The following is an 18,180-nucleotide window of genomic DNA, read 5'->3' as shown; positions in this document are numbered from 1 at the left end:
TTCCTTCTCTCTGTTTTCTCTTGTGTGCTTCACCCAGCCAGGCTCCGGCGGCCTGGGCTCTGACCCCACAGGGAGGGCCTGTGGGTGCCCGGCGATTTTTCCTGCCCTCCCAAATGCCACCGGTCAAGCTTCTGCCTCCCACACCCAAGGAAAGGGTCCACAGTAGGAGCGAATGGCTAAGAAGGCTCCATTCCACGAGGCTTTCCTTCTAGGTGTTCTCCAGAAGACAGACTTCGGCCTGGGGAGAGAGGGCTCAGCCCACGAGCAGCCATAGAAACTCCCCGTGCCCACCACGGGTCTGACCCCACCATCTCCCATCCTTACCTGCCAATGTTAGAGGGGTCCCAGGTGGGGAGTGAGGAGGAGGAAGTGGCCCATTCAGGCACATTGGGGTAACAAGACTACTTACATTTGGGAAGATAAGCAGGATAACAAGGAGAAAGAGAACTTCAAACCCGGCCCCCCACTGTCCCTTGTGCTGGCCACCTATACACCCTTTCTCTCTAGAACCGTCTACTCCACCCCGCCACCGCCTGAGAGTCCTAACCCTGACACACTCCTGTAAGGATCATCAAGCCCTAGAGTACCAGGGACCTTGGTCCAATCTCTCCTCGCTTTACAAGGAAACTGAGGCCCAGACACAGGAGAGGTCTGTGTGAGATCGCACAGGGAGTTAGTGCCGAGGTGGGGTTAACACCAGCGTCCGCTGACTTCCACACTTGCTTTTTTTCTTTTCCAGACTTCCCGTAGACCTTCCTTCTCCCCTCGCTTTTTCCTGTTCTTTCTTTTCCTATTTTTTTTTTTTTTCTTTCTTAAAAACCCCAAGCAGGAAGAGAGCTGGGGAGCGCGGACAGGAACGGACAGGAGATGAAGACGCAGGTGGGGTCAGAGGACCGGGCTCTGGGGGCTGAGGGTGTAGGCTGTGAGTGGGTGAGGACGGAGGGCCGGCAGGAATGCGGCAGGAGGGAGAGTCTGGGCACGGGCAGGGGGCACAGAGCAGGTGTGAGAAGCACGGAGATGGACAGAGAGAGCTGCTCCCGAGCTGAGCTGCCTGGACGTTTATGCCTCTGCCCCAGGCCCTTCACCTGCAGGGCGCGCCCCAGGCCCCTGCCCAGCTCGAGCACCCTGCCTCAACCATCACTTCCTTTTCTTCTCCTTCGCCAGCTTGGCTTCCCCAGCGTCCTGGTCCTTGAGGAGTTTTACCCTCCTCTTGCCCAGTGGAGTCTTGAAGTACCAGTCCTGGTGGGAGGAGGAGGGGGAGAGGGGAGGGCATTGGCTCCCCCCCCACCGCCCCCGCTTCTGTTTTCCCGAACTTGTCCTCCCCTTTCCGCAGCAGCTGGTCCCCCTCTCTTCCCCAGCTCAGGTGTCCTGCTAGGGTCCCCGTTTCCCTTGCTCTCCACCAAATACTCTAGGCCATGGGGTCAGCCACTGTCAGGGGGCAAGCCCTCTCTCTGTGGCCATCCTGCCCCCATGGAGCACTGGTGGGTGGTGACTCAGGAGGGGAATGTGGGTGTTCGCTGGTGCCAGGACCAACCACGGCTCTTAAAACCCAGGTAACACTTTTAGGCTCCAGCCCTTGAGGACACCAGGTAAGCTGGTCCTGCCACAGGCCCTTCTCCTGGATTTCTCGTCCCCTTCCTAGCTGGACTCCAGGGCGGAGCAGAGGGAGGTGTCTAAGGGGGCCGTAGAGGGCTGACTCCCTGGTTAGTGTCGACCCATTATCCTCCCCCCACACCCCCAAGCCTCACCTTCAAGGACTCCTCCTCCTCCCTGTACACCGGCTCCAGCTTGGCCAGGTGCCCCAAGAACTCTGAGGCCACCAGGGGCCGCTTGGACAGCTGTAGGACCCGCCGCTCAGTCAGCACGGAGTGGATGGCTTGGAGAATGTGACCAGGTGTGTAGCCATCGGAAACCTTGGCCAGGGCACTGATGTCTAGGTTCGGGGTCACCTGGACCCCCTGGGCCTCTATCATCTGCCTCCAGAGCACTGCAGGCAGCCGGGGAGGACCCAGGACAGGGAGAAGCCGCAGTGAGCACCTCGGCCCCTATCAGACACGAGGTCCCTGCGTCTGGAGAGTGGCTCTGTGCTCATCAGGGCCTCCTCTCCCGGGAAGGTGGGACTCATTCTCCCCACGTGACACGAGGGAATGAGACTCGGAGGACTTACGGGGCCTGCCGTGTCCACGGAGCCAGGCCAGGACCCACACCGCCAGGCTGCTTGTCTAGTTCCCCTTCCTTGCCATGGGAGGCGCCGTCTCGGAGCGCCAGTGGGGAGGGGGAGAAGGGTGAGGAGGCTCGGGCAGGGCCGGTCCCTGGATCCCCGATCTGGCCCGTCCTCACATCGCAGGGTCTCACCGAAGCGAGAAGCGTAATCGGGCCGAGGCATGAAGAGGATCCGTTCGTAGGTCCGGCACAGCCCCTTCATCTCCGCCAGCTGCGGCTGGTCACTCGTCCCTATCAGCATCACGCGGTCTCCTGGGCTCAGCAGTCGCAAGGCCTTGGTGAGATCCTTCTTTATTCGCTTTGGGTCCATCTGCTCTGGGGCAGGGTGGGGACGGGAACATGGTGACTTGTATGGGCTTCTGCATTCTCTCGGAGCGCGTGTCCACACCCAGCCTCCAGTGGACCCCGGGAGGGATCCAGGGAGGTGGCCAGGAGGCCCCTGTCCTGCTTCCAGGATAAGTCCAAGGCAGCAGGAGAAGAGGGAATTTGTCCAAGGCCCCACAGCGGGTGAGGTTTGGAGTTGACTTGAGCAAGCCCACGCCGGCCTTGCCCCTGGCTCCGGCTGCTACCCAGGTCCCGCACCTCCTTCTCTTCTTTTGGGACCCTCTTATAGAAATTCTTCTCGGCATTCCCAATCCAGATCACAGAGGGCTGTAAGAGCCGAGCCACCTGGACAGGTCAGAGAATAAAAACCTGACGTCGGATGTCCCTGGGCAAGGGTCACCTCCCCCGTCTGGTCCAAAGGCTGACCTTGGAGCTCCGGCCCCCACTTCCCACGCAGCGTCCACCCCTCCTCTCAGCCTGCTGCCATCCGCCACACCTCCCTAGGAACAGACTCACGCCCTCCCCGCCATGTGGGGACCCTGCGTATTAAGCCTCATCATAAAGAAAACCTATCATGAAAGAAACTGCTCTGCTCCCCACTGCCCGCCATGCTCCCCATCCACAAGGCTTCAGAAATCCACAAGGTCCTCCCAGGGGTTGGTAAGGAGACCTCAGCAGCCCCAGACATCACACCGAATAGGCAGATGAGGGATCTCCTAAGTGTAAAGCACACCCTGCCCTGTGGGCACAGCCCGAGAACGAGAGGTGCTGAAGTCGGGGGACCCAGACCTTAAAGACGATATGCACGATCATCTGTGTCCCCGTCTTGCCAGGATATTTGCTCTGCAGGTTGCTGGGGGACAGGTCAAAGAGGTTGGCGCCCGTTTCTGTGCACACCGCCTTGACCAGCATCTTCTTCCCCATTCCAGAGGGGCCCACCAGGAGGATCGAGCGGATGAAGGGGGCCATGGAGTGTATATCTGGGGAGCCTGAGAGAGGAAACAGGGACCAGAGGAAGACAGTAGGACAGTAGGGGGGGGGGGGGGGGAAGCCACAGTGTAAGGTGAGGCCGAAGGCCCAAGGCAGGGTGGGATGAAGTTTGGATCCTAGGGGCCTGCCGACCCCCAGTGTGGGGGGCCCCATCCCCAGGCAGGCCTGCTGAGAGAGGCAGCCCAGGGGGCTTCCAAGGACTTCCCAGGTACAATTATGAAGCGTTCTCTACAGGGTCAAAAGGGAGCCTTCTAGCCCCTTCCAACACCCTTTCTGTTTTCTGTACCATCTCTTTCCACTTCTGGATCATGAAGGGGTGGAATTAAAGGGCCTGGGGCCAACCGCTCCAGAAAGATCCTGGTCTTCTGGGAAGGAGACAGACTATGGGATATCACTTGGGGTTGGGAAAGGGGCCAGAAAAGCGGATTCCTTGGTAGGCCAAGAGTCCACATGATTTCTGGGGTGGCCCAATCTGGGTGTGACCTCCGGCAGGGCCTGGGGAAGACCGGAGGAGTCCAGCAGGGGCCCATGGCACCGGGGACATGCCCACCTCAACCGCCCTGACAGGCACCTCGGCTCCCCCACGAGCCACCTGCCAGTGTTGGTTCTCCCTGCTCCCCAGGGCATCTTACCAAGGCGAAGGACCCCATACAAGGCCACATTCTGTCTTATGTCAAACAAGGAAGGTGAAGGCGACTTGTTCGCCAGGTTCAGAACGGATCCAAGATAGAGGTAGTCACCTGGGGGCACAAGTGTGTGGCATCTGCTGGCACAGGGCCGAAAGAGAGCCCCGCGGGGAGAAGGCTCCCAGCAGAGGGTGGTAGTTAGCCACAGGAGGGCTGTGGCCAGGGCACCGCTCCTCAGCCTGGGAGCCGGTGCTGGACAGGGGTCTCACCAATGTAATCTTTCAAGGCCACCGTCTCGCACTTCCTTAGAAAGCCGGAGACCACGAGCTCCTCAAACAGAGAGTCCACGGACCTGCAGAGGACAGTGCAGAGGGGTCCCCAAGGACGAAGGGAAGTGGAGACGGAGATGAGTGACAGGCTTGAGGACAAAAATACCCAGAGTGCCACTGGACGGCCAGCATCAGAAGCCACAGTGCCAACCCGCTGGCCAGAACGCCATCTGCCCACGGTGGGGCTCCGTGGGTCGAGCAGGGCGTGAGGAGGACACGCGCCCTCTGCAGCCCTCCCTCCATCAGTCTGCTCAGGTCCCCAGGTCCCGCCATCAGAAATCCAGTCATTTGGCCAACATATGACCATTTTTCTAGAAATCACACTTGACGTCTAGGCTCCTGGAAGCAGCTGACGTCAGTGTGCTCGAGACTCACTTCACCAAAGAAGTGAGTAGCCGGGGAGCTCCCCAAGGGCCCAGAGAGGTGTCCGGGGGGAGATGGCTTTGATAGGGACAGAGCTGATTAAGGCAAAAGGCTGGAGCGGGGGACGCCTGGGTGGCTCAGTGGGTTAAGCAGCTGCCTTCGGCTCAGGTCATGATCCCGGCGTCCTGGGATCGAGTCCCACATCGTGCTCCTTGCTCAGCAGGGAGCCTGCGTCTGCCTCTGCCTGCCATTCTGTCTGCCTGCGCTCGCTCTCCCTCTTTTTCTCTGATAAATAAATAAAATCTTAAAAAAAAAAAAAAGGCTGGAGGGGGGAGCAGGAGGGAGGGAGCCCCAAGGACAAGCCTCCACTCGCATCCGCCTGCCCGCCATCATTTTCCAAGCACTGCTCTGTTTCATCACCAGCTATCTCGTGGGCTTGGCAGGGCGGGTGCTCGGTTAACGAGGACAGGGAGTCAGAGAGGTTCAGTGACTCTCTCCGGGTCACACAGAACAGAACGAGGACCGGAAGTCAGATCAGTTCTGGGCCCGGGTTTGCTCCACCTCCCACGATAAGGTAAAGGGTCTGCTACCTGTCTGGGGTCAGATCTTTTTCCTTCTTCTTCTTCCCGGCTTTCTTCCCAGTCTTTTTCTGGTTGGAAACAAGCACACGGGCTGTCATCCTCTGGTCCTTGCCTCCCCCGCTGTGTGCGCGTCCGGGTCCCGGCCTTCACCCCTCATCTTGCCTTCGCACGCTTCAAGGGTCTCCCCTCCTCCCTGTCCACGACCAGGCGCAGGCTCTTCAGCTCTTGGCGCATCAGCTCGTCCACCTGGGGGGACAGCAGAGAGTGCTGTCCCTGTCCCTGCACCGGTCCACTCCCAATACTAATCCATACCCTGGTCACGCAGGAGCCTTGCCCTCACCTGGCACCAATGTGGGGAGAAGCTCCTAGCTAGAGTCAATGGCTTTCAGCTCAAGCCCCAGACCCACCCTTTAAAGTCTGTGCCAGGTGAGCTGCTGCCGGACTTAATTAGCCTGTTGTCTCACATCGGGACAATCACGGCGCCCACCTCAGGGGGTGGAAAGGCCATATTGGAAAGGTCACATGATCTAATTCTTCCTAGGTACACCCTGCGGCCACAGGGCAGGAGCTCTTGAAGGGTTGATGGGCACAATGGTGGGTGTGACCCCAGCCCAGAGCCCCTCCGCAGCCCAGGGAGAGAGGGACCAGAGAGACGCAGAGGAGGAAGGGGACCGAGATGGACGAAGGTGGAGTTAGAATGACACAGAAGGCGGTGTGTAGAGGTTGCTACAGAAGAGGGGCAGGGCAGGGGCCTTGAGGGGAAGAGCCCAAGTAGGGGAGGTGGGGAGGGCTGCAGGGCGGCCCTGAGCCAGCTCACGCACCTGTATCCGGATCTCCTGCTCTACTTCCTTCCTCTTCTCCACCTGGAGCGTCTCGGGGTCAAAACTCTGTTTCGGGTATATGCTCTCACACCGGTTCTTCCATACATCTAACCAGGGACAGACGGACAGAAGAATGAAGTTCAGAGTCCCAGGGCACCCACACACTCACAGAAACCTGGCAGAGGAACCTGACCCAGGCTGGTCCACGTGTCTCTTGCTCCGTCTCTGCACCTGTCTGTCTGTCTCATACACATGCCTACATGGACCAGGAACCTGACCCAGGCTGGTCCCTTCATCTTCACAGGGCTGTCCAGCATTGCTTCTACCTAGATCATGGAGGCCTGACCCCAAGGCCAAAGGCAAAACTCCCCCCACCCAGGGAATCGCATGGCACCCCACGCTTGCGTCCTCCTTTGGCATTCTCCTCTCGACCTCCACATCCGCACACCCACACTACCTCTCATCGTCCACAGAGCATGTGTTCACTTTCCCCAGGACCCTGGGTCACCCCAAGGCCCTCACAGGGCCTGGACAATCTTCCCCAGCCTGCTCCTGCCTTACTTATGTACTCCTCATGGCCGGCATTGATGACAGGTATAAACTTGGATGGCCCCACTTTCAGCATCGTGTCTGCTTCCTAGAAAAGAAACATCCTTTGACCTCAACCCCCTCATGGTCCCTGCCCCTTCCTCCCCTCAGACCAGCCTCCCACCGGGAATCTCCTCAGACCAAGAGGAACTTTACCCCCTTCCTGGTCTTGTCTTTCTTTCCTTTCTTCTGCTTCCTCTCTTTTTTCTCCTTATTTTTCTCTTGGTCCTTTCTTTTGCTCTCCTGGATCTCTGTCTCCAGTTCCATTTTTACCTGTGACCAATGATGGAAGACATTTCAGAGAAGACCAGTGGGATTCTACAGGAGCAAAAGAACCCAGGTCTGAGATGGGGGTTGACGGGGGTCACTCGCGGGGTCCAGGGGTCGAGGGATCCATAGCTGAAAGTTCAGAGACCTCACTGGTGTCCAGGAAGAAAGAGATGTTCTGATCAGAACTGCTTCTCTTTCTTGGCCCATAGAGATTTGAAGTCACAAAGAATCTCACCAGACATGCTTTCTCTCCATGCCCAAAGATGTCTTCTCCAGACACAGGCACTGCCTCCCCCGCCCTGCTGTCTTGCTAGCTACACATATTTCCTCCAGCCACATCTGCCTCTGCGGAGGCTGACCTCTCCCCCGCAGTTTACCCTCAGTACTGTCTGTAACCTCAGACCCCACCCCCACCACAGAAAGTCTCCTGTCTCCACCTGTAGGGTACCTGTTCTGGAGTCTTGTCTGCAAAGATCATGTAGGATCCACCTACAGAATCATCTGGATAATCAGGGAATCGACCAGTAAGGGCACTAAGTAAACATAAAATGGTCAGAGAGATACACAGGTGAGTGGATGGACAGATGGATGGGTGGATGGGTAGTTGGGGGGGTGGGGGGGGGTGGCAGAGCGGATGAATGGATACATAGCTAAATAGAGGGAAGGATGAAGAAAGAAGAAGGACTCCGGGTGGAGGATGGGAGGGAAGGAGCAGAGAGTTGCACAACAAAACCGGAAACCCCTCCGGAGGCACCCATGGATGCTTTCCCCTTCGAGATTTGGCATTTTCTCTTCCATCCAAGGAAATGAGAAGTCATGCGCAGAGACGGTCCTGTGGTCGGGGGCTCCAGGTTTAAATCAGGGTGTGAGCAGCGAGGGCAGGGGGTGGGAGCGAGGGCAGGGGGTGGGAGTGGGTGGAGAAAACGGCCCAGCCCGGACTAGAGAACAGAACAGATGTGGGGACACGGTGGTGACGAGGGAAAGCGGCGCTGAAGGCTGGGGACACTGACTGGCATTCGATAAACCACTGTCGGATTTGCTCCTTCAACTTCTCCTTCATGTCAGGCCCCTCTGTCTCCTTGATAGAATCACGGGTCTTCTCTATCGCCAGCTGGAACTCCTCCTCCTTCTCCGTCTGGCGGACCCTCCGGATATCCTCCCTGAGGCCGGCTTGGTACATGACGCCCGCATTCTCCACCTGGCTCGGTGGCAAGGGGAGCTGGCGAAGAGGAGAAGAGGCCCAGGGCATCAGGAGTGGGAGTGGGGAGGTCCCAGCCCCGGCCTCCGGCACGCACCCCTGCCCCCGGCTTCCCCAGCTCTCCCGCACACGCGCGGCCCCGCACACACGCGCACACGGAACGACGGGCATGCCTGCATCAGAAGAAATTGTGTTTGGAGCTCAAACTCGCCTGTGTAAATTACTCTGATAATGACTTTGCTAGATACATCTGGGCTGGCCCCCCCTGCCCGTTCCCCGCAGCACACCCTCCCCTGTGGGCCGCCGGCCCCAGCCCCCACCCACACCCCCGCCCCAGCGGCCCGTGTTGGCAGCCACTCTCACAGCCACTTTCCCGCCTCATTGGCTCCCAAATGTATTTTAAATATCACTCTGCGCAGAGACAATTACTGAAAACGCTGAGCTCACACTGTCGATGGGCCCGGGCGGCCAGGCTCATTCCTCACCCACCGCCACGCCATGCCCCCCCCCCAACCTACCCCCGAGGCCCGACCCTGGCCTCTCTCTGCCTGTCTTGCCTCCTGGGGGTCCAGCTCTCCAAACCCCCAAGCCTGACCTCCCCTACGTGCACGCTCGGGCTCATGGACCCGGGTGACACTCAGCTAGACCCCCTGCAGTGCGGAAGAGAAGCCAGTCTGGGCCCCTCAGAGCAAATGGGGAGACTGTGGCTTGAAACGCTCTGCTGTGAAAGGGATACGAACGCCCTCCCTCCCACCCTGGCCCCCGGGGTTCTCCCAGAGGCTGTAAAAGCCCTGGCGGGGGAGAGGGGTGGTCCCACTAGCCTTGGGGCTCCTCCCTGTGCTGGGCGCACCCATTCAGCCTCTCCTTCCAGCCAGGGGCATGAACATGAGGTCCAGAATTCTCTGTGCTTTGACCCCTCATCCCGCCCCACGTGTGAGATCCTTCCAAGGGTTTTAGAGAGGGAGGGGTACCAAAGGATGGGGCTTGGTCCCGGGTTTCTGGTCCTTCTCATTCTTTCCCAAATGCTGAACCCCCAACCCGCACCCCTCCACACTTGCTAAACACAGTCCTGAGTGGCGGGAGGCGTGGGCAGTGCGGAGCTGTATGGGGACACAGAGGGAGGAGACCCCATGTTCTAGCTCACCCCGAGGCCTTGCCTGAGGTGAGGCGGGGGCTTACCATGCCGATGAACTCCATCTCCGTTCGCCGGTCCTGCTGAGTACGTCTCCTCTGCAGGTAACCCTTCCACACCTGGGGGACACGTGGGCCCAGACACGCCCCACACTGCATTTTTGTAGGGCTACGACATGCGATCAGCCCCAGGGAGATGTACCAGCCCCTCACAGGGAAAGGTCTGGCTAGGGGAGCTTAGGAGCAGGAGGTGGGGGAGGCGAGGACACCTTCCGGGGCAGCTCGTGGACGAGTGACTCTCTGAGCGGGAGCAGCCCAGGACAGCACGGGGCCAGTAGGCACACATGTGGTCCAGCTCCAAGGCTTTGCTCCCTCAGGGGCCCCTAGGTATTCCCTCCTTCTCATCCCCACCCTCCGATCTGCTATATCTTTTGAGGCCAAGTTCAAATACCACCTTCTCCCAGAAGCACCCCCACTCTCACGACTCAGAGTTCCCACAGTATTTGGAATACACACTTGACCTCCCCTCCCCCAGCATATAGTCACGTAGACATCAGTGCTGTAAGGACCAAGGAGCTCCCCTGATGAATTCCTATAGTTTTGACCCAAGGAAACTGAGGCAGGAGAGAGGACGTGGCCTCTCCTGGGTCTATGAGCCCATTCGGGCAGAGCTGACACAGGGCCAGGGTTCCTGACTCCTTGCCCAGTGCTCTTCTCCCAGGCCTCGGGCTGCCAAGGGGGTAGGGACAGGGCACCGAGCAGGGGGAGGCAGCACCCGGGCCTGGCCAGGTGGGTTCTGTTCCATAACAGAGCCTCAGAGAGCAGCTTCTGTCTGCACTATTTCCACATTCTCCTTGTCTGGTAACAAGGACTTGCTTTGGCTTTCATGGGAGAAGTGGGGCTCTCTCTTTGGGGCAGAACTTCTTGCTTTAGTGAGCCCCGGGGGAGCAGGGTCTTCTCATCCCTGGGCCAGCCCGACATGAGCAAGTCAGCCAGAGGCAGGCACTCAGATGTACATGCTCTGTTCACTGATTAAAAACCTAAAAATCTACAGGTGCCTGCGCGGCTCAGTTGGTGAAGCATCTGCATTCGGCTCGGATCATGATCCCAGTGTCCTGGGATGGAGGCCCCTGTTGGGCTCCCTGCTCAGCGGGGAGCCTCCCTCTCCCTCTGCTGTTCCCCTGCTTGTGCACTTTCTCTCTGTGTCAAATAAAAAAATAAAATCTTTTGGGGCGCCTGGGTGGCTCAGTGGATTAAGCCGCTGCCTTCGGCTCAGGTCATGATCTCAGTGTCCTGGGATCGAGCCCCGCATCGGGCTCTTTGCTCAGCGGGAGCCTGCTTCTCTCTCTCTCTCTGCCTGACTCTCCGCCTACTTGTGATTTCTCTCTCTGTCAAATAAATAATAAATAAAATCTTTTAAAAAAAATAAATACATAAAATAAAATCTTTTTAAAAAATAAAAAAGCATATCCCATTTGGAGGGCATATATCCTCTTGAGTCATTATTTGTTAGTTGGTTGGTTGGTTGGTTTGCTTCTGGGCTTTGGTGGAAAGGAATTCTAAGTTCCCTCTCTCGGGCCAGTGGACAGTTTCTGAAGCACTGGGACTTGACGGAGAAGCTGGGAGATGTTCACTGGAGACAGAAAGACCAGCCCCATGTTCACAGTTCTGGGCCTGCTTCTGGAAATAAAGGTGGCAAGGGACGTCCTACAACAGGACAGGACAGTGGCCTCAGGGGGTACAATGCTGTAGGAGCAAAGGGTTCCCTTTCTGCACTGGACTTTTCTTTCCTAGGGTGTCTCCAGTCTTCTTAAGCTGGTAACCAGTACCAAACAGAGGAGGCCTGTGTCAGCAGGACTCAGTGAGCGAAGGCACGCGCGCGCGCACACACACACACACACTGAGGGACAGCAAGTGCTGAGAGGTACGGAATGGCCACCCAGAGCAGGAGAGGGGGTGACCACAGGAATGGTAAGAAGGCAGAGACACCTAGGGATGGGGCTGGGTTTTCTGCAGTGGGCGGATGGGCTGCGATTAGGTCATTTCCATGGTAAAGTAGAGGGTGACCCAGATGGTACCAGCCTTGAGGACATCTGGATCACATCAGTTTTCAAACTGTTTCATTTGTCACCATTCCTTTTACCTCAGCTGCCAGGAGTCTCGGGATTCATTTTAGTGACTCATCTTTAACAGTCTTATGAGTTCCTGGAATGATCATCTACTCTATTCTGCTACCTTATTCTGGATCTTTCTCCTCTAATCTTAATGATCTTTCTGTTTCTGGGGCTTTTATGAGATGTAGCACAAGAAAGAAGCTTGTTAACTGCTTAGGTCCTGAGTTAAGGATCTAGTTGTGGGGGAAACAGAATCCAAGCCCCTGCACCTCTGTCCTCAATTGCTAAGCCAGGCAGCCTTCCTGGAAGAGGTGACTCAACTCTGACCTTCCTCCTGGGTGCTGGGGGGCCGGCGGGTGGGTTACCTTCTGTATGGTCACAGCTGCTTGGTCCTGATCGAACTTGTGCCAACCGTCCTCTCGAATCTTCCGATCCCGCTCCTCCTCTCTCCGTATCTCCCGCATGAAGGTGGCTCGGAGCCGTCCTTGCCTGGCCCGCTCAGCCCTTTGCAGCAGGATTATGGCCTCGGTCCGGTGCATTTCTGGAATACCCTGGCCATCGTAGGGGCAAAGGAGCAGGAGAAGACGAGAAGGGGGTTATATTTAGGCTAGCAGCGGGGAGACCATCATCCAAGGACATGCTGGGGACACGGTCCTCCCAGAGCATCTCAGTGCCCAAGTCCCGTCCTCTAGCTCGGTGTCAGAAGGGCTCAAGGAGCATGAGAGCATCCTTGAAGCAGGCCAGGGATTACCCAAGGAGCACTCTGAGGCGGGTATAGGTAGGACAAGTCCTCTCTGTGTCCTGGAAGATGGCATCTCTGTTCTGGGCGGGGTGTATGAGAGGAATCTGGGAGGGTGTCTCCCTGACTTACCACCTCAGAGGTCACTGGCTTCATTCTGGTCAGGATCTCTGCCAGCATCAGCTCTCGCTCCTTCAGAACGGTGGACTGCTCCAACAGAAAGTATTTGGGGATTGGAACCTCCAGGTCTGCCTTTGGGGCAACACAGGGGAAGGAGGGTCAGGACTCAAAATCCAGGGCGTCTGGCTGATACTACCATCTTCTGCTTACCGAGCCTGGTGCTGGCTTCCTTCATCCTAGAGCCCCAGGACGGGAGATTCATGGGTTATGGGCGGATCCCCTTAAGCTCATCCCTCTATTGCCCTGCTCCACCGTGTAACCGGAGCTGAATTCCGGAGGATGGAGAAATGTAACAGGCAGTGGTTCCAATCCTGACTGTGCATCAAAATGAACGGGGAAGCTCTTAAAATGCAAACTCCTAGGCCCTCCCCAGACTAGCACATCTGAGTGGCAGGGCCTGGAGAATCTGTTTTATCAGTTTGTTTTTTCAAGTCGGCAGCTGAGTCTATTGAAGCAGCGGGTTCTGGAAACTTTGAGACTGCTTCCGATGAGGAGCAGCGAACCAAGCCCTCGCGGGCCTGGCGGCGAGCGCATTCACATCACCCCAGGGGCTTGTTAAAATGCAGAAGCAGATTAGCCCCGTTTGGTCCGAGATTCTGCATTTCTGATTAAAGTTCTGGGTGCTGCTGATGGGGCTGGTCCAGGAAGCAGACTTGGAGAAGCAAGCCTGGTGGTGTGGGGGTGGTCTTCAATCCCTGCCGTTGGTGGGCATTCCCAGCCCCGCGGAGCCTCCAGCCTGACTCTCTAGCCATCCCGCAACTGCTTGCCGCACCCGGTCTTCCAGAAACCCATCCCCTGCTCTGCGCCGTCCCCCCTTCCCTCGCAGGGGTCCCAACACCGGGGTTGTCCTTGGGGGATCAGGACCAGCTCCAGCCTCTCCGCCACATCCTGCCCCACTTAGCTCCACGTCCGTGGGAGGTCAAGGTCACCGGCTACTCTTCACCTGACGCCCCGCCCCCTTCCCCCTCCCCCGCCTCCGCTGGAGTGGGCGTGGCTCCGCCGCCCGCAGCGCACCGGGGTGAGCTTGAGGTCCTGCAGCACGCGGTCCAGGCAGTGGTACTCGCTGAGGTCGGCGCGCACCAGGTCGTCCTTGAGCTCCAGCACGCGGCCGGCCACGCTGTCCAGCAGGCGCCGCAGCAGCCGCCGCTTCTGCGGCTGCACCATCTGGTCGTAGAGGGTGTCGAACCGGCGCATCAGCCCCAGGTAGCACAGGTAGACGGACGAGAGCCTGTACTGGAAGGAGTGCCGCTCCCTGGGCGACACAGGTTCCAGCAGGGGCTGCTCCTGGTCCAGCAGCTCTTGAAGGGTCACGTGGGAGGAGTCCCAGAGGCGCTGGTAAGCTCTGGAGAGGAAATGAGAGAGGGCTGCAGGTCTGGGGTGATCTGGGCCTCAGAGGAGTGGGGACAGTGTGGGGGGGATGGGCTCTGCTGAGCCTTTTGAGGAGAGTGAAGTCGGGGTTCCAGAGGTGTGCAGTTAAGGTTACTCGTGGTGTCGAGGAGTCCTGAGGGGGAGTGAGGTGGTAGTGAGGAGACATGCCCAGGCTTCGAGCAGGTGGGAGGCGGGGTTGGCTGCGAGGAGGGATCCACTGAGGGATCCACTGACGGATTAGCGGGGAGGGTGAAGGCTAGGCACAGCCCTCAGCGGCTCCCTGTAAGGAAGAAGCCTCTTGTGGAGTCCACAGTCGGCCCCTCCAGGGAGAGGGTGCAGCCCCGGGATGCTGCAGGGGTGTAGAATGGTGAGTGGGAAGTAGGGTTGAGGGATGAGGGTAGAGAAGGGTCCCTTCCTCTGATTCTGGAATAAGTAGTTCCAGGAGAGTCTGAAGAGGAAGAGCTGACCACAGACGGAGCCGCCGGGGCAGCCGCATGAATGCCCGGGGCGCAGCCAGGGCTGGCCCAGCACGCAAGCTCCCTCTCCGGGCATCTCTTCTCCCCACCCACCCGCCCCAGCCCTGGGGGCTCCGCTCCTGCCCGTCACTCACCCCTCGGACATGGTGCCCACTTCTCACAGTTCCCTTTGTGAGCTGGTCATGCAGTCCGCAGAACCTATGGCTCGACCTTGACTCCACACCCCGGAAGTCAGAACAGCCCAATTTCGAGAGTTCTGTCCCATTGTCTCGATGTTCTAAGGCCAGGAGTGGGGGGTGAGGGCAGCAGGTACAGGACTGGGGACCCTTATCTCAGAGAATGTTCCGGAAGCAAGCCTTGGAAGGTTGGGGCAGAGTGTGGGGTCAGCCTTGGCTTCTTTTCGAGTGAGGGTCATATAAAAGAGGAGTCACTATTTGCAGCCACCCTGGGAGCCATGAGGCTCGGGGTGAAGGTTAGTCCTAAAGGCATCCATTTTTCCAACACCCTTCTCAGCCGGAGGAACCCTCTGCTTCTTCTGTTCAGAGCCAGCCTCCTTAGCTCTAACTGAGGACTGTCCTGGGGGCAGGTGTGACGTGAGGGGGAAGGGGTGCTGGAGTTGGGGTCAGAAGGCCTGGGTTCGGGCTGCGAAGTCACGACTTCCCTTGAGATGAGCATGAGCACGTGTTTCCCTGGGGTCTGATGGCGCTTCCCACGGTTCACGCGAGCTAGGCCTGTGCGAAGAAGGACATTAGAGACAGTAGCAAATGGGACTCTGTGGTCTTCGGGGCTCGCTCTGGGCCGTCTGTGGCTTACCTCATCGGGACGACAGGCTCAGGAGACCATTCTTTGGAAACTACAAAACCTAGCAGCAGCAGCGCCTGGACTCTGGTCAGCTGGGGGTGACTTTTTTTTTTTTTTTAATAAAGATTTTATTTATTTATTTATTTGACAGAGATCACAAGTAGGCAGAGAGGCAGGCAGAGGAAGAGGAGGAAGCAGGCTCCCTGCTGAGCAGAGAGCCCGATGCGGGACTCGATCCCAGGACCCTGGGATCGTGACCTGAGCTGAAAGCAGAGGCTTTAACCCACTGAGCCATCCAGGCGCCCCAGGGGTGACTTTTTGATTCAGTGTCAAGTCGGGACGTGTGAAGAAGTCAGGCGCAGAGCAGAGGAAAGGGAAAGGGGAGAGCTGCAGGGGGAGCGAGAGCAGAGGCGTTCCGTGGCTTCCGTGTGCATGCGAGTCACCGGAGATCTTGTCCAAAATGCAGATGCTAATTCCACGATCGGACGTGGGTCTCTGAGTCACACCGCAGCAAGGCAGGAAACTCAGTGGGAGTGGGGAAGGGCCAGGGCTCAGGGGCCCGGTCTCCGGGGCCCTCCCCTTTCTAGCTGCGGAACTAAATTGCGGGTGATTGGTTCTCCTCTCATGGCATCTCCAGGTTAGGGTTTTCCCGAGAGAAAATAGGTGTCAAGGGTGTGGGACGGCATCCAGTGGCCAGCCCGCATTGCAGCCAGCCCGCTCGGTACATGAAGGGGACAAGCTAGGTCTATCCAGTGGCAAAGGGAAGAGAAAGGATTCGGGACTTGTTCACTGAGTGCAACCCCCTTCCCCCACTGCCTCACAGCTTATCTCATGGGCCTGTAAGATAGAGCAGAGGCCGAATGGGCGAGAAAAAGCAAGTGTGAACAAATGGTAGGTGAACGATATATAGCTCCTCTTGGTACTTTCTTGTGATTTTTCCAAAAAGAGAGGAGCCTCAAATATTCCTACCAATTTGTTCTGAAATTAGGGGGAAGAAAACATGGGGGCAAGTGAACACACCCTACAGATCCCAGCAGCTTCCTGAGAACCCTTCCCTTTTGTGTCTTGAAAGATAAGATCTATGTGGTCCCCGTGCCCAACACACGGCAAAAATGACAGCTTGCCAGAAAAAGCATCACCAAACTGTGGGCTATAAGAGTTAACACACAGCGGATCGGGGATTCTAATCCAGATCCCAAGTCCTGCTAAAGTTCAAGTTACAACTTTGCCCCTGTGCTGCCCAGGGGCCACACTCAGAAAGCAGTATTTAAAAATTATGAGTATTACTCCCCCTGTAGCCATAAAAAGTGACAACACTGTTGCCGCACACCGCACCTCCCCTTTTCAAATCACCACAGTGCACGGGAGCAGTTCACTCTTTATTAAACGCTCGGCCCCGGGTCACTTGGAGCTGGTGTACTTGGTGACGGCCTTGGTGCCCTCAGACACAGCGTGCTTGGCCAGCTCCCCGGGCAGCAGCAGGCGCACGGCCGTCTGGACTTCCCGGGAGGTCAGTGTGGTTCGGCCCGAGTACTGGGCCAGCCGGGCAGCCTCGCCAGCCAGACGTTCGAACACATCATTCACAAACGAGTTCATGATGCTCATGGCCTTGGAAGAGATGCCAATGTCTGGGTGCACCTGGAGAAGCAGCAGAACCGCTCGGTTAAGGAGGAGGCTCTGCCTGACGCTGCGGGCCCCAGCCCCGGGCTCAAGCTCGGGACTGCAAGGCTGCCTCACCAGCCTCTCTCCGGAGGCCAAGCCACCGAAACAGGGATGGGTTTTTTACTACTATATCCCAGTTAAAAGTTTTTCCCAACTGCAAAAAGTAATGTTATTATGTTCCTCCTAGGAGCCACATGTCAGCATCACTCTTTGGGAAATGGAAACAGTTGCACAGCGTTTGGTTTTCTCCTTTAGTGTATCTGCAAAGCGTCACCCCCAGAAACGGACTCCTAGCCGCAAAGCTCCCGGAGGTGGGACTGCCACCGCATCCAAGGGTTTATGCACGTAAGTCGGCATTACCAAATAATGGTCCGAGAGCACGCTTGTGTGACACGATCCCAGCACCAGACTAGGGGTCAGAACACCAGGGATCTGTGGCCCTACTGTGCATCACTGCCCAACCTCCAGTGGGGCGCTTTTCTTTGTGCCTCAGTTTCCTCCTCTGTCACACAAGCTTTTGAACTAGGTGACCTCCAATAACCCAAGGGGTAGGGGCCTGATAACAATCAGAACGTGAGAGTGGGCAGACATGAGGTGTTTCCCTCCGAAGGGAGCGGTCACTGCCAATAACACACGTCAGGCCAGTGGTGGAGACAGGAGTGGAACTCGGGCTCTCCCCAGTCTCTGGATGTCACCGGGAGCAGGGGACCCGAGCCTGAACCCCTCGTTGTCATCACATCTTTTTCTCTTTGGGGTTGAGGGGTCACAGTGAGTTTCACAGCCTATGGGTGAGTCTCCCAGTAGCTCTCCCTCACCAGTCTAACCCAGGGCCAACCCTCGCCTCACAGTTGCGCCCCAAGGTTAGGTGATGCAGCCGAGCTCACCAGTGCTCCCTCCCACCCCCACGTTCTGCCGGTCGCTGGAGTCTGTCCTCTGCTGCTGCCCTCCGGCCCGTCTATGACAGTGCTGGTCCCAACCTCACCCTGACCCCACAAAAGCATTCCCAGAGACCCAAGTTGTCAGGTCGCTGAAACTGCTACTGGGACAACGACTGAAGACAGACTCCTCGTCTAGGATCTAGTCTCACCAAGGGGTAAGACTCCAGCAGGTGGCAGAGACGCAAGGCAGCCAAGACCATTGTTCTGCCGGCTCCCGGCCCTGGTTCTGCTGAGTGGGGAAGAGGCTGGGAGGCGAGGGTGCCTGGTGCCCTTGACCAGTCGGGTGCCCGCTGATGCCCCCAAATGTCTGTCAGTGAGCCAGCGCCGGGAGTAGGCGCTTCTCACAGGTGCTCTGCGAGGCTGGGAACAGCAAGCATCCCTAGTACCCCTGGGTTAAGAGACAGGACAAGCCGAAGTAGGTGACCGGCTTGCTCAGAGCCGGGGGGGGGGGGGGGGGG

The 18,180-nt window shown here is 57.8% G+C and overlaps 2 protein-coding genes across 2 annotated transcripts in view; both read right to left on the bottom strand.

Annotated features, from left to right (window-relative positions):
- Positions 1-1,137: 1,137 nt before the first annotated feature.
- On the bottom strand, positions 1,138-14,466 carry IQCA1L (IQ motif containing with AAA domain 1 like). The gene is made up of 19 exons (XM_059396093.1): positions 14,456-14,466; positions 13,492-13,819; positions 12,430-12,549; positions 11,924-12,109; positions 9,493-9,564; positions 8,126-8,334; positions 7,564-7,648; positions 7,002-7,118; positions 6,819-6,894; positions 6,258-6,364; positions 5,599-5,682; positions 5,446-5,504; positions 4,433-4,515; positions 4,170-4,277; positions 3,337-3,536; positions 2,806-2,892; positions 2,356-2,533; positions 1,749-1,987; positions 1,138-1,239 (listed from the first exon to the last, which is right to left on the bottom strand). Exons 1-19 carry the CDS (start codon positions 14,464-14,466, stop codon positions 1,138-1,140), a joined length of 2,451 nt encoding a protein of 816 aa, XP_059252076.1.
- Positions 14,467-16,499: 2,033 nt separating this feature from the next.
- The window catches only part of LOC132015562 (histone H2B type 2-K1), a 2,688-nt gene continuing 1,007 nt past the window's right edge, over positions 16,500-18,180 (bottom strand). The window contains exon 2 of the mRNA XM_059396096.1: positions 16,500-16,760. Within this exon, the coding sequence (XP_059252079.1) occupies positions 16,524-16,760 (237 nt within the window). The 3' untranslated portion in view covers positions 16,500-16,523. The remainder of the gene's footprint in view (positions 16,761-18,180) is intronic.

This window comes from Mustela nigripes, chromosome 4 (assembly GCF_022355385.1).
Source record: "Mustela nigripes isolate SB6536 chromosome 4, MUSNIG.SB6536, whole genome shotgun sequence".
NCBI classification, from domain to species: domain Eukaryota; kingdom Metazoa; phylum Chordata; class Mammalia; order Carnivora; family Mustelidae; genus Mustela; species Mustela nigripes.
This window is presented reverse-complemented; position numbering and strand designations above follow the sequence as displayed.

Bases quoted from the DNA above. Each gene is read 5' to 3' on its own strand.
- IQCA1L (XM_059396093.1), bottom strand. The intron at 2,893-3,336 runs GTCTGGGTCCCC...TGACCTGTCCAG, and splicing joins TCGTGCATATCGTCTTTAAG to GTGGCTCGGCTCTTACAGCC. The intron at 1,240-1,748 runs GTGAGGCTTGGG...TCCTCCCACCAG, and splicing joins AGGAGGAGGAGTCCTTGAAG to GACTGGTACTTCAAGACTCC.